This window comes from Monodelphis domestica, chromosome 1 (assembly GCF_027887165.1).
Source record: "Monodelphis domestica isolate mMonDom1 chromosome 1, mMonDom1.pri, whole genome shotgun sequence".
In the NCBI taxonomy this organism is placed as follows: domain Eukaryota; kingdom Metazoa; phylum Chordata; class Mammalia; order Didelphimorphia; family Didelphidae; genus Monodelphis; species Monodelphis domestica.
In genome coordinates, this window is record NC_077227.1 from 671631733 (window position 1) to 671648094 (window position 16362).

Below are 16362 nucleotides of genomic sequence, written 5' to 3' on the forward strand. Positions count from 1 at the left end.
ATGAGGTATATTTTCTAAAACTCTACAATTAATCAGTCAGAAGCATTTAATTGTTATTTATCATTCAAAAGAAGAAACACACTAGAATTAAGATGGGTTAGGAAAGGCTTCCTGTCAAAGATGGGATTTTAGTTGGGTTTAAAGGAATTCAGGAAAACTAATAGTTGGAGATGAGCTCCTACTAGAAGTGAAGCATTGTGCCAAGTTCCCAGGATATAAAGACAAAAATGAAAGAATCTCTGATCTTTAAGGAATTTATTTTCTAATAAGGGAGATAACATTTTCACAGGTGAGAATATTCAAAATATCTGTAAAATAATTGAAGATAATTTGAGGAGAGAACCAGTAGCTTCGGGGAATTGAAGGCCTAGTGGAAGGTGGCATTTGAGCTGAGCTTTGAAGGAAACTAGAGATTTAAGAGGTAGATGTGCAATGGGAAGTCAATCAATCAGTAAACATTTATTAAGCACCTACTATGAGTCAGGCACTGTGCTAAGCATTGGGGATACAAAAAGAGATAAAAGTCTGTCTTTGCCCTCAAGGTGCTCATTAACCAATGGGGGAAACAACATGCAAACAAATATATACAGACAAACTACATATTGAATAAATAAGAAGTAACCATGGGAACATTCAGTTAGGAAACTTTTCATATGTTTATAAGCCAATGGGAAGGAATTGAGTTAAGTGATGCAAAAGAGGAAAAAGGATGGAAGGAAGGAAGGAAGGAAGCCCTCCTTTTCTACCTTTCCTTATTACTGAGGACACCTTTTCCCTCAGTCTCACAACTGTAGGCTAGAGTTATTCTTTTTTATTTCTCAAACCTCCCCACTGTTCTATCCAGTCTGTTGCTTTTATTGTTCAGCCACTTCAGTTATGTCTGACTCTTTGTAACCTCATGGACCTCTGGCCATGGAGTTTTCTTGGCAAAGATACGTAAGTGGTTTGCCATTTCATTCTCTGGTGGTTAAGTGACTTTCCCAAGGTCACAAAGCTAGGACATTTCTGAGACTGGATTTGAACTTGGGTCTTCCTAACTCTAGGCTCAGCTACTCTATCCATTGTGGAACCTTGCTGTACCTGTCTGTCAGTTTTGCCTTTGAAACACGTCTTGACTTAGCCCTTTTTCTCTTTTGATGCAGCCTCCACTCTAGTGCAGATCCACTATCACCTCAAGCCAAGACTATTGCAATAGCCTACTGGAGGCCCTGCTTGCTTCCTCTCTCCCAGTCTATCCTCCATTTAGTCACCAAAGTAATTTTCTTAAAACACAGGTCTGCCCATATTACTCCCTCTCCTTCAGTCCACTGCTTAATAAAAAAATAAATAAATAAACTCCAGTAGTTCCTTATTGCCTCTAAGAACAAATATAAATTCAAAATCCTTCATTTGGCATTCAAGGCCCTTCATAAACTAGGACCCCTTCTCCCCCTGGTTTCTTCTTACACCTTAGTCCCTGAAGCCTTTTTGTATGAGACATTTTTACAATTATCATTTCCATATATTAAAAGAGTATGAAGCAACTTTACTTCATCAGTCAGGATGGTTACAATTAGTACTTAGTCCACCTTTTCCCTATCCTCTCTCATCTCAACTCCAGGAATCTCCCTACAATTACCCTTTGTTGGTCTCAGTAATACAGGAAAATTAAAATCATTTCCATCCTTAAATTTTGGGGATTCCTTGTGGATGTTATAGAAGGAATTCTTTCCCAAATATATTGGTTGGACTAAATAATCTGGGGCCCTGTGACGCAAAGTCCCTTCTAATTCTGAGATTGTGATTTTATGATATGTTGTCTTCTTCCCCCTACACTGTTGAATAATTTTCTTGATTTCTAAATAACTATAGTATATACTGTGGCATTGTATTCAGTTAAAAATTTGTATGTCTAGATGTTAAATTTTCAGAAGTTGTTTCTACTGAGTAATTAAAAAAACCAAACAAACTTTACTTTCTGTCTTAGAATCAATACTGTATTGGTTCCAAGGCAGAAGAGAGGGAAGGGTTATACAGTGGGGGTTAAGTGATTTATTCAGGGTCACACAACTAGGAAGTGCCTGAGACCAGTTTTCAAACCAGGACCTTTCACCTCCAGCCCTGGCTCTCTAGCCACTGAACCACCTAGTTATCCCTTAGTAATTTTTTTAAAGGTATTATATGGGAGTCTAATATTGTGATAACAACCCTATTGTGATTTCAGCCTTATTTTTAATCCAGCACAAACCTTGCACTGACCTCCTACACTCTATAAAGCGCTGGGCCCACTACTAACTTAAATTCTTTTATGGGATTACAGCAATGAGAACTACATAACAGTTTTTGCAGAATAAAAGAATATGGGATACTTAAGATTATTGTCAGAGAACGTACAATTGACTTATTTAATGAATTGCATTCCCTTAAAAGTTGGTGAGTCCCTTTTTTGGAATGCATTTTCTTATAGTGACAATGCTATAAATGATGATTAGATTCTCAAGCTAGTCCACAAAAGCCTATTTAAACTATAATTGAACTGAACGATTAATAGCCATTCTGCATCCCTGAGCACTAACTAGGAAAGTTTGGCATAGATTAAAACAGCAGAACAGCTTCCTAGGAAAACTTTATGGGAAGTTACAGTAGAGTCAAACTTTTGAGCTGGGTAGGGGTTTTAGAAACTTCCACAGCCCTGGGGATTTGGGATGTAGTATAGACTTTGGCTATGTCCCTTCATCTGCGTGAGAATTTAATTTGAGCATTTGTAAATTGGGAACCACACGAGTTCCTAGGACTTGTTCCAGTCATGGGACTATCTACCTATAATAGAACTATCCAGGCTATTATGAGATGTAAACAGAAGTATGAGCAAGCTTTGATATTAGTTTTGATGTTAAATTTTCATTTTTAAAAAATGAGGTGGGGGATTACTTTTTAAAAAATAAGTTTCATTGGGGGCAGCTGGGTGGCTCAGTGGAATCCGAGCCACACCTAGAGTCCAGAGGGCCTGGGTTCAAATTTGACCTCCAACATTTTCTAGCTGTGTGACTCTGGGAAGTCACTTAACCCCCATTGCCTAGCCTTACCACCTTTCTGCCTTAGAACCAACACCCGTTGATTCTAAGACAGAAGGTAAGGGTTTAAACTTAAAAAATAAATAAAGTTTCATTGATATCTTTTAGTATTTTCATAGCACCTTTGTTTTCCTCAGTATCTCAGACAGTGTACCCCTTTTATAACCAACAGCATTTTTTAAAGAAAAAGAAATGAGAATGGAAGGGGACAAGCATTTATATAGCACCAAATATGTGCTAGGCATTGTGCTAATCTCTTTCCAAATATTAACTCCTTTCATTACCACAACAACCCTGTGAGGTAGGTGATGTTGTTGTCCCCATTTTGCTGTTGAAGAAATTTGAGGCAGAGATTAGGTAACTCAGCCAGGGTTACATCGTAAGTTATATCTGAGGCTGGACTTGAATTCAAGTCTTCTAGACTCCCATCCCAGCATTCTGTCCACTGTAGTACTTAGCTGCCTCTAATGCTAGTTGCCTCCCTAACTTCCCAACTAAAATCCCTTCTTTTACTGGAAGACTTCCTAAGCCTTCTTTAATTCTAGTTCCTTCCCTCTGATAATTACTTCCTATTTATATCCCTTATTAGCTTGCTTTGCTTATATTTTACTTGCATGTTATTCCCCCATTAAATTATAAACTCATAGAGGACAAGGACTGTGTGTAGCTTTTTTATTTCCCTAGCACTTACTAGATACTTAATACATTTTACTGATTGACAAAAAAAGAAAAACAAGAGGAAAAAAATCAGTATAGATGATCAGTAGAGCAGAATATAATCTGAATATGTAGAGCACACACCACTCTGGGAAGAGGTAAGGTGGGAATGTCCTTTCATATCTCTTCTTTCAAACTATGCTTATTCTTTGTAATTTAGCAACATTCACTTTTGATTTGTGTGTTTATGTGTGCTTGGATGTTTGTGGTTGTGGTTGTTCTTTCCATTTACATTATTGTGGTCTTCCTGTATGTTGTTTCCTGTCTCTGTTTAACTCTACTCTGCATTAGTTCTTATAGATCTCTACAGCCTTCTCTGTATTTATTACATTCATCATTTCTTACACCACAACAAGTGCTGTAAGAATGTAAGTAGTTACATTTATGTACTACAGATTGTCTCGCCATTACCTGATTATTGGACCATTTCTTTGCTATCACAAAAAAATAATATTTCATTGTGTATGTAGAAGACCTTCTTATCAATGATCTCCTCGGAGGATAAGCCTAGTAGTAATATCTATGGGTCCAGCAGTCAGTAAATACTTATTTTGCTCCTTCCATGTGCCAGGCACTTTTCCCAGCACTTGGAGATAAGAGATAAGAGACAAAAATAGTCCCTGCCTTCAAGGAGTCTAATATAAAGGATATGGGTATTGTAATCACTTTATTTACATAACCAGATTGCTTTCCAGAATAGCTATATTGATTCACAGTTCCACCAACAACATACCAATGTTTCTGTTGCTATTTTTTGCTGGATATGGGGTTAAATATCAGGCTTATTTTGATTTTCATCTCTTTGTGATTTCAAGCATTTTTACATGTTTGCAATTCTTTTGAGAATTCTTTTTTCATGTCCTTTGACCACTTATCTATTGGGAATGGCTTGTGATTTTATGTGTATTTGTTGGTGTTTATATGTTTTTGATAAGAAGCCCTTACCTGAGAAATTTGATTCAAAACTTTTTTTCACTTGACCACTGCTGTTCTTATCCAATCTGCATTAATTTTGATTGTGTAGAACTTTTCGGTTTCATTTAATCAAAGTTATCAATTTCATCTTTCCTAATTGTCTATCCATTATTTGGTTAAAAACATATTGCCTTTTCATAGCTATAAGAAACATTGGTAATCTACTTCTCTTTTATTGTTAATTTTTATTATATTTTATAGTGTGATTCATTTAAAATGTATCATATGTCACATGTTGATTCAAGTTTCATTTTTGCCAGATTGACCCTGCAATTTTTATTAAATAAGGAGTCTTTTCCTCAGTTGTTTCTGTTTTTCAGTATATTGAATTGCTATATGACAGAATTTTCTTTAAAAATTTTCTATTGATATTCATTAATAATATTGATAATATTAGTCTGTTCTGTGCTTTATCAGTTCCTAGTTTAGGTATCAGGACTATGTTTCATAAAACAAATCTGATAGGATGCATCTTAATTTTTGAGAATAACTTGTCTAATATCAACAAGTCTTTATTAAATACTTGCTATGGGACAGATAACTGTGCTAAGGCCTGGGAATACAAATATAAGCAGAAAGAAAAACAATCCCTTCTCTTCTCTCAAGGATCTTACATTCTAATAGGAAAGAAACCATATATAAAGGAGCTCTGGGCATGGTAGAAGAAGTACTATGGAGCGGTGCAGCCAAAGAGCCATGAAGACATAAATGTCCTGGGCCTCCCTCTTAAATTAGAAGTTCTAGGCAGAACTAGCTAATCAGAGGGAGAGTCCATGGGGGCAGAGAATACTTCTGATGTGAGCAGTCCGGGGATGCAGTGAGTCTCTAGGATGTAGAAGTTTCTGTGACATGGCCAAAAAAAGTCCTGTGGAGTAGGCTGCAGCCCTGCCTACTCACAGTATGAGTACTGTTTGTCATTTAAAAGTTTGATAGAATTGGATTAATTTAAAATTTTTTTGGTATTTGTGTTTGGTTTTGTGAACAATTATTTTGATATTTTAATGTTAAGTTTTAAAGGTGGTTTTCTTTAATATTTTATGTGTCATTGTCATAAATGAATGAAAATGCACTTAAGCGCCTACTATTTGACAGACACTTTGCTAACTAAGAACCAAAAAATGCAAAGACATGAAAAAACATAGTCCCTTCAATCAAGGAACTCACAATTTAATGATTACTGTGTGCTAAGTACTAAAGATACAAATAAAGTGAAAGTTAATGCCCTTCAGTTAGTATTCTATTTGGGAAACAACCAAGAATATGCTAATAAGCATCTAACTACAGGCTTTCCAAAAACAATGTATAAAGGACTTACTTTTAGGTTTCATCTACATTATTAACATTTTCTTCTTAGCTTTCTTGAGGCATCTAAATGGCACAATGGATAATGAGATAGACCTAGAATCAAGAGGACCTGAGTTTCAGTTGGGTCTCAGACACCTACTAACTGTGTGTCTCCAGGAAAATAATTTAATCTTTGTTTGCCTCAGTTTTATCAGCTGTAAAATAGGTATAGCAACACCAATCTTACAGAACTGTTATTAAATGAGATAGTAATATTTGTAAAGGTGTTAGCAGTTCCGCATACATAGTAGGCTCTATACAAATGCTTAATCCCATAAGACTAGACTAGAGGTCATCCTGAGGGCCACCAGGATCAGATTAAAATTTAATAGGGAAATGTTTAACAAGATAAATAATACAATAAAACATAGATAATACTAATTTGTGGTTTCAAGAATCATTTCAATTTGATTTTAAAACCTGGCCTAGAGAGTCAACAAAACAATCTTTTTTAAAGCCATGATTTGTAGTATTTACAGATTTCCAAGGTATAAATGCTCATACTGAAATTTTAACAGTCAGCTCTGGGCTTGAGCTGGCTCAGCACACCTGGAAAAAACATATATTGAGTGTTGGTGGCTGTGGTATTATGGTTTGGAGAGCCCCTGTGATCGTGAGTGGAGACTTATTAGAGTTGATTGACATGTCCTTTCTAATACTTTGATATTAAAATACAGTAACAGTACTGATTTGCTTCTCTTCCTCACTCCCAAGTTAGAATGTAAACTCTTAGGGTAAGGAGCCATTTTTTTTTCTTTATATCTCCAGGGCAAAGAACACAGAGGTCCAGAGGAGCTTAATAAAATGCTTTTTGATTGATCATAGTTCTGGTGCTTGTGAGAGTGGGGAAGGTTGTCAAATAGAAAATGCAAAGCATATGCAAAGCTGGATGGATTTAGTGAACCTTGGCTGTGGGGAGTAGGAGTTGTCATTCTTAATGCATAGTTAAAAATCTGCTCAAAGTTTAAAATTTAATCGAATTTATATTTATTTGATTAATTTCCTATAATTTAATAGTCCTTTTTGTGTGTCACCTACATAATTTAGATTGAATAGGGAAAGTGAAATAATGAAATGACAGTTTAAAAAAAATTAATGTTAACTCATTTTTGTATTTCCAAATGTAATTCCATTGCTTTTCAATATGTACAGATCTTTTTTTTTAAATGTACATAAGTTCTCAGCAGTGTGCTTTCTAAAGTTATCCTTTTTAAATGCAAAATTATACTTTGAAAACATAATACAGTGAGTGAATTTCTATAGATCTAGCAAATGGTTTCTAATGTTTTCCAAATTAAGGCTCTTGGAATCCTGCTGTCCTATGCAACATTTATATAGTCCTTGAATAAATATTCCAGAAGCATTTTCCTCTTAGGAATAATAATTTTCAAAATCTATCATAAAAATACTTACAACACTTGTGCTTAATTTCCTCTGGTTAATTCGAAATTTGTCAAATTTTCATTTAACTTTCCTTTTTCCTAGAAGATTAAATACCCCCAAATTCTTTTTTTTTTTTTAAACCCTTACCTTCTGTCTTGGAACCAATACTGTGTTAGTTCCAAGGCAGAAGCATGGTAAGGGCTAGGCAATGGGGGTTAAGTGACTTGCCCAGGGCAAACTAGGAAGTGTCTGAGGTCAGATTTGAACCAAGGACCTCCCATCTCTAGGTCTGGCTCTCGATTCACTGAGCTACCCAGGTGCCCCCACCCCCAAACTCTTGATCAATATTTGTTGTTTTTATTCCTTGAATTCCAAAGTGGTCCAATTAGTTTGAGAAAATCTGACATGAAGGACAATGGACTTGGATTCAGAAAACATAGATTGTTTTTCTAGCTTATTATTGGCCATGGGACTGTGGTCAAGTCATGTATCACATGAGCTTCAATTTTCTAATTCCCTAAGTGGAGGTGATGCTTAATTTATCCTGCCTCACTAAGCTATTGTGAGGCTCATATAATTTATGTAAAACCTAACTGTAAAGGACTATATAAATGATTTGTCATGGAGTGGAAATTAACTTTGAATTGTTTTAATCTCAACTTGAAGTTGTTAAATTCATGTATAGTAAGTATAGCCATCAGTATCCCAACCATAATTAATTTAATTAAATAAGTTAAGTAGCTTTCTTTTTGAAAACTACTTAAAACTTGAATTGTTTTTGGTCACCATTTAAAGGTATATCTACTATAGGGAAGAAACACTTCTTATCCAGGAAACACAATAAAAATAGTTACTTTTTTCTCCAGACCAAATGGCAAGTCAACAGATTCCCCCCCCCCCCCCCCCCCGTTACCAAAATAAAGGAAAGAAAAATTTTGCTCATTTGTTGATAGTTTAGGAAAACTTTGGCAAAAAAAAAATTGCCTCTAAGATGTTTGTTTTGCTTATTATAAAAAGCTAATTTTCCCATTGCTTATTCTTCAAAGATATAGAGAAATAAGTTTTAGAACATTGATCAATCAATCTCAGGAATCATCCTGAGAGCAAATTAGAACATTTGTATCTTTTGGGGTTTTTTTTATTAGATTTATAGCTCTTAATTCTACCAGATTCAGTTTTGAAGCTTTCTTTTATATCTGTGGCTTAATCAAATACTGATCTGGAGCCCACCCAGACAAAGTTGCATCTAGAAGCCTTTCAAATCATTCTTGAGAGAGCTATTAGATAGAAAAGACTATTAAAGTTTCATTAGAATTCAACATAGTAATTTCTTATCCTGTTTACCCAAGGGATTCCTAAGTACACTTAAAGGATTCATATGTCTCTCACAGCCAGAAGTTGACACATACACATTCAGTAATTCTTTTGATTTTTCAAATAATGCACAAAGGTCTAGCCAAATCACCCTATTCTATACTTTATAACCCCTATTAGAAATACTTAGCAGGAATTATTCATCTGTTTTGTGTCATGGACTCCTTTGGCAGTCTGATGAAACCTATGGAGCCCTTCTCGGAATATTTTTAAATGAATAAAATAAAACACAATAGATTACAATAGAAACCAGTACAGTTATTAAAAAAATTAAATTCATAGCCTGCTTATTAAGAATCCCTGCTCTGTTGCATAGATTACCATAGAAAAAGCTAAAATTAGGTTAACATAAAGTTAAAATTTATTTTTATCTGTTTTACCAAATAAGTTTTCTATAATATGATTGATTTTGCAAAAGTACTATTGTCAGGTTACATTCTTTATCAAAGATTTTCATTTCATTCTTTGTAGAAAGAAAACTGGCTCTAAATTCAGAGAACATGGTTTGAGATCCCACCTCTGATGTTTACCATCTGGCTCATTTGGGCAAATCACTTCACCTTTGGCCTCAGTTTCCCCATCTAGGCCAAGCCCATCATATTATAGATATGAGGATTGGAAGAAGTTGTTGTCCTTTCTACTTGAAGAGGACTAACATGACATTATTGGTGACATCTTCTGACTAGTGTGAATTGGATTAAAATGAGACAGTGTCACCCAAAGTTGTTAGCCTCAGTCTCTTTCTACTATCTAAATTACTTTAAAACTCTATAATTTTGATATTTTTATGTCTTTTTTCCAAAAAAAACTTTATTGATATCTTCTGTTTCTTATCATCATAGTTAAGCCAATTATCCATCTCCCTCCCATTTCCAGAGAATTATTCCATATTTAAAAAAAAATAGTATTTTTTTGAAAAAGGCAGGAGAAAGTAGCACGTGGTTGATAACATTTTCAAAGCCTGAATATGTACCCCTTCTACTTTCACAAAGGGTTAGTTCGGAGGTGTCCTGATATCCCTTCATTTGAGACTTGATCTGTAATTTTGTTTCATTCACTTTTGATTTCTTTTGTTGTAGTTATGTGTATGTTGTTGGAGCAGTGAGATGACTCAGTGGATAGGATGCTGGTCCTAGACTCAGGAAAACTAACCTGGGCTCAGATACTTCCTAACTATGTGACCCTGGGCAAGTCACTTAACCTCTCATGCCTCAGTTTTCTCAACTGTAAAAAAAAGTTAACTATAGTACCTTCTTTCCAATATTGTTGTGAAGTCAAATTAGATTTTAATTGTGAGGTATTTAGCACAGGGCCTGGCACATAGTAAGCACTATATAAATGTTAGCCTTTTTTTAATTGTTGTTTTTATTGCTACCATTATTATTAACTGCTTACTTTGTTCTCTCCATCAGTTCATCTAGATTTTTTTATGCTTCTCTGTATTCATCACAAGCATTTCTTATAGCACAGTGATATTTCATTATATTCATGTAACACAGCTTGTTTAGCCATTCCCCAATTAGCCATCCCCCCAAAAGCATCTTCTTTGTTTCTTTCTAATTCATTGCTGTCACAAAAAGTGTTCTCATTTTGTTGTATAAAGGGGACTTTAATCAGTTCCTTCCTTTGAGACCTTTGGGGTCTCAGATTCAAAGGGTATGGACATTTTAATCACTTTATTTGCATAATCCAAATTGCTTTCCCAAATGATCCTACCATTTCATAGTTCCACCAAAAGCGTATTAGTATTCCTGTTATTCCACAACCATTCCAGAATTGCCATTTTTGTTGTCTTTGTCACTTTGCAAGGTATAAACTAAAACCTCAAGGTTGTTTTGATTTTTATTTTTCTTATCATTAGTGATCTTGAGCACTATTTCTTGTGGGTGGAACTACTTTACAATTTGTTTAAGAACTGTTGATTTATATCTTTTGAACAAGTATCTGTTAGGGAGTGGCTGTTATCCTTATGCATATTGTTTATGTATCTGGTATCAAGCCCATATCAGTGAAATTTGATGCAAATATTTTCCCCATTCATTCCTTCTTATCCTATGTTATTTTTTTTCTGTGCAGAAGCTTTTCAGTTTCATGTAATCACAGTTATTTTGTCTTCTGTAACTGATTGTATCTCTTATTGAGTTAAGAATATTTCTTTTATAGTTGTGAGAGGTATATGCCTCTTGTAAATATATATATATATATATATATATATATGATCAGCTCTCTTCGGGGGCATGGGTGGGGAGAAGAAGGAAAGAATTGAAATGGAAAGAGGGAAACTCCTGAAGATCTTGTTCTGGTTTTGGGAAAAGGATTCTGTTGATGAATGTTCCTGTAGGTGAAGAGAAGTCTTTGAAGGGAGAGGGAGACCTTACTCTTAAACTAGCTAGCTGTTATTATGGACAAGTCACTTAACCTTTTAGAGTTTCAATTCCCTTATTTGTAAAATGGAGGTAATAATACAATGCCTATCTCAGCTTGTTTATTTTGATGAAAGAATTTTTTACACCATAAAACATAATTTAAGTGTGAGTCATATCAGGAATTGTATGGAGTATTGTTCTGTTTGAAACCAAATTTTAATATCATGACAAAACTTTATGCAGCAAAGATGCACATCTACTCCAAACTGGATCCCAAATACTCAACATTACAATAGTATATTAATAGCTAATGATTACATAGCCCATTAAAGTTTGCAAAGCATCTTTAAATATTTAATTTTATTGTCACAACAACCATGGGAGGTAGGAACTTTTTAACTCCCATTTTAAAGCTGAGAAAACTGAGGCAGACAGATTTGTGGTCAAGTGTTCTACTCATAAAGTTCTGAAATGACTTGAAATTGAGTTTAGATATGAGGATGGGAAGAAGTTGGTGTCCTTTCTACTTGAAGAGGACCAAAATGGCATTCCTGGTGATATCTTCTGACTAGTGCATAAATTGGATTGAAATGAGGCAGTGTTCCCCCAAAGTTGTTAGCCTCAGTCTCTCTTCCACTGTCATTGAAGTCCAATGGCAGGACAAAAGTGATATCTTGGGATGCAATGAATGACCCTGGCTTCTTCAAGGTCTAACTAAGTGCTAAGCACTATAGCACAAGCTTCCACAGCCTTCATGGCTTCTGGAACAAATTTGTTCCATTGTTCCATTGGTGAGGAGCAATGCAGGGGAGGGGCAGTCTTCACATGGCTAGGATAGATACCCTCCTAACTCACCAATAGGTTTGAGGCTTTGCAGATATGCTCAACCTGGTTTAGCCCATCTGCTGAGACAGTTTACCAGGATGTGGGCAGCATAGATGCTGCAGCTTCTTGGAGCCACTGGAAGAACTCGGTGGCAGGTAGACCCCAAGGAGGAAAGAAGCTCTGAAAAAAAGTGCTCAGCAAGCCTTCACAGCAGAGTTGCTAGGCTTCCCTGAATACTCTGTGCATTTATATATAATATAAATGGGGAGTGAAGGAAGGGAATTGGGACCTGGGATTTCATTGCTATCGGAAACTCAATGAGGTAGAGAATTATCTGAAGCACTGGTAGGCTAAATGCCTTATCCAGAGTCACTGAGCTAATTTGTAATTCCAGTCACTCAATTGTTAACTCTTAAATATGTTACTGTGTGCCAGGACCAGAGCTAAGCACCATAGATACAAAGAAAGGTAAAGAGACAGCCCTCATTCTCAGCAAGCTCCCAGTCTAATGGGACAGACAACATACAAACAAGCTGTGTCTGGGGTAAACTGGAGGTGAGCAACGGACGAAAGGCACTAGGGAAAGGCTTCTTGAGGAAGATGAGATTTTTTTAGCCGGGAGGCAGAGATGAGGAGAAAGAGTTAATTCCAGACATGGGAGACAACCAGTCTGCAGGTAGATTGTCTTGTTAAAGGAACAGTCATTGTTATTGTATTATACAGTAGTTAGAGGGGATAAAGATGTTAAAGAAGATTGGAAAGAGAAGAAGGGCCTACGTGATGGAAGGGCTTTAAAAGCCAAAGAACTATAAACTATTGGCCACCATATGAAATCACTAATAAGAGAAATGCAAAACAAGCAAAAATTAAGGCTTCAGCCTACACTTAGCACATTGGCAAGATAACAAAAGATGAATTAGTATTCCAGGGGATAATTTAGAAAGACAATTGGCAAATATTTATTAAGCACCTAGTAATTTGGAGGAATTGTACTTAGCACTGGGGATACAAAGATAAAGATGGAAATATTATCTACTCTTTAGGGTTTTATATTCTAATAGTCAAGCTAACATATACATGTATGTCATGAACACAAATTCAAGTCAACAAGCATGTATTAGAGAAAGCATGTATTTGCTTTAAATTATTTTTAATTTTTAAAACCTAATGACAAAATTAACTATCTTATAATATTATATGTATACAATTTTGCATTTTTAATTAAAACTTATTTTTAAGATTTGCCAACTTCAAGTATAGCATACGGTGAACAATGACTAGAGAAAACACAGTTTAATTACATTTCTTTGTGGTTGTAGGTGCAGATGCAAGTCCATCCTACACTTGCATCAAATGAGGATGCTCTCCAATATGTTGAAGAGTTAATTCTACAGCTGTTAAGTATGCTGTGCCAAGCTCAACCCCGAAGCGTTTTAGATGTTGAGGTATGATAATTTTTCATATTGAAGTATATGTAATCTCTATGTTAGTGGTGGTATAATGCCATTAGGGGATTAAATTGACTCTTCATAAAAATGTACAATATTATAAAATAATTAATGTTTTGATGACTATTTTAGTTGGAATACATCTCAGCAATTCGAGATTAGAACTACAGTTTCCATAACCTCAATTCCCCTTTATATAAAGTTCTTCCTCATTTCTAACTGAACTCTTCAAATGTAATGCCTTTATTCCTTATGTGAATCTAAGTGGAACCGAAAGATAATTGGATAACTAAAACAACATCTTTAATTTTCCTCATATCCAATTCAGATATTTTAGTCAGAATTTTAGAGCTTAAAGGAACCTTTGTGATCATCTCGTCTAACCCCAGAATTTACCATCTTTCTCTCCCAAATTCCAACTCCACTCAACTGCCCTGTTATTGTTATCTTCCTACTCACCTAGGCTGCTTGCAACCTTAGTATTGCGTGCGTGACCCCCGCTTTCTCTCTGCCCCAGCCCTCACTTAAACTCATCCCACATTTTCAGGCTATTTATTACAGGTTTTGTTGCTTCAGAACATCACCTGTAATGTTCCCATGTCTCTATTCATACACCTGCTATTTCAGTATAGGCCCTCATCAATTTTCATCTGGATTATTGTACTTCTCATCTAGATTATTGCAATAGTTTTAAATTTCTTCCCATCCAATCCATCTTCTTCTCAGCTACCAAAGGGATTCTCTTAAAGCCTTCCCATTCCTCAATAAACTTCATCTCCAGCTCTTGGAAGCTGAGCCCAGTGTCCTCAGACCGTTTCTTTCAAGATAGCACAAATCCATGTTCTGCACGAGGCCTTTCCTACTGGCTCTCCCCTTAGCCCATGACCCCCTGAATTTACTTTCTATTTTTACTGTATATATCTTGTATGAAAATATCTATTTGCATGTTGTTTCCATCATTAGAATGTGAGTTCCTTGAGGGCAGAGATTGCTTTATTCCTTTCTCTGCTGTTTAGCAGAATGTCTAGCACCTGCTAGATATTTAATAAGTGTTTGTTGACTTACCAACCAATTCCAATAATCAACTGAAGCTTCATTCTCCAAAGGTGCCAATGACGTCTTAATTACCCCACCATCTCTCATCTACATTTAGAGAGATGATCTTACCCTGCTTCTAGCAATCACCCACAAGTATTCTACTTCTACGTGTATGAACTCTGTGGTACCTTTATATGAATATAATCTTCCAATCTTATTCCCCTCCATATACTCTGATCCAGTGATTAAGTGCTATTTTTTTAAACACAACATTCCACCTCCTTATTAGAGAATCCTAACTGGATGACCCTTGTTCTTGGGATATTCTTAGATTTTCTTTACTTCCTGGCTTCCTTTGTATCTCAGTTCAAATGCTACCTGTAAGAAGTCTTTCCTGATCTATAATGTTAGTTCCTTCCTTCTGAGACTATCTCCCATTTACACTCAATACATCTTGTTTATACATAGTTGTCGGATGTTGTTAGTGAAGACCAAATTAACAGTATTTTACTATTATTATTGACAGTAAATGTTTATTCGATGTATTGATTTAGTGTTCTATTTTATTTAGTATCTATTTTTATCTTATAGCTCAATTGCATGTTATCTGAGCCCCTCTCTTTATTCATATCCTGGTTGTATTTTTTTAAATTAAGTGCCCTTTAATAATTTCGTAATCTGATTTGGCATAATCTCTGTAAGTGGAATTTGTTCTTGGTAATCTTTTTTATTAAAATGAATTTTTTCTGTTTTTTTATTTATTTCCCTGTATTTTTAATTTTAATATTTTTCCATGTTTACATATTTCATTTTCTTTCCCTCCCCTCCCCACTCCCGGATCTAATAACCATAAGTCCCTTGGGATTGTCTTGTATTAGCAAAATCCATTACATTGTATTGTTCCACAATGTTTCACTTTCTGTGTATGATGTTCTCTTGGTTCTGTTCATTTCACTTTGTATCAGTTTTTGAAGATTCTTCCAGTTCATCATTCCTTACAGCACAATAGTATTCCATCACCATCATATACCACAATTTGTTTAGCCATTCTCCGGTTGAGGGACACCCCCTCATGTTCCAATTTTTTGCTACCATAAAGAAAGTGGCTATAAATATTTTTGTACAAATATTTTTCCTTATTAGCTCTTTGGGGTACAAACCAAGAAGTGATATGGCTGGATTGAATGGTATGCATTCTTTTAAAGCCCTTTGGGCATAGTTCCGAATTGCCTTCTAGAATGGTTGGATCAATTCACAACTCCACCAGCAATGCATTAGTGTCCCAATTTTGCCACAGCCCCTCTAGCATTCATTATTTTCCTTTACTGTCATATTGGCCAATTGGCTAGGTGTGAAGTGGTACCTCAGTGTTGTTTTGATTTGCATTTCTCAAAGTATGAGAGATTTAGAACAGTTTTTCATGTACTTATTGATAGTTTTGATTTCTTTATCTGAAAACTGAAACTGCCTGTTCATGTTCCTTGACCATTTGTCAATTGAGGAATGACTTGATTTTTTTGTACAATTGATTAAACTCTTTATAAATGTGAGAAATTAGGCTTTTGTCAGAGGTTTTTGTTATAAAACTTTTCCCCCAATTTGTTTCTTCCCTTCTAATTTTGGTTGCATTGGTTTTTGTTTGTACAAAACCGCTTAAATGTAATAAAAATTATTCATTTTGTAATGTTCTCTATCTCTTACTTGGTTTTAAATTCTTTCCTTACCCATATCTCCAACAGGTATACTATTCTGTGTTCAATTAATTTACTTATAATTTTCTTCTTTATATTTAAGTCATTTACCCATTCTAAATTTATCTTGGTACATGGTGAGATGTTG

General features: G+C 35.2%; 1 protein-coding gene across 2 annotated transcripts in view; it reads left to right on the plus strand.

Moving 5' to 3' along the window:
- The window catches only part of SOS1 (SOS Ras/Rac guanine nucleotide exchange factor 1), a 162486-nt gene that overhangs the window by 66965 nt on the left and 79159 nt on the right, over positions 1-16362 (plus strand). For both annotated transcript variants that reach the window (XM_003339775.4, XM_056793255.1), the window contains exon 2: positions 13357-13482. In XM_003339775.4, coding sequence (XP_003339823.2) covers positions 13357-13482 — 126 coding nt within the window. The remainder of the gene's footprint in view (positions 1-13356; positions 13483-16362) is intronic.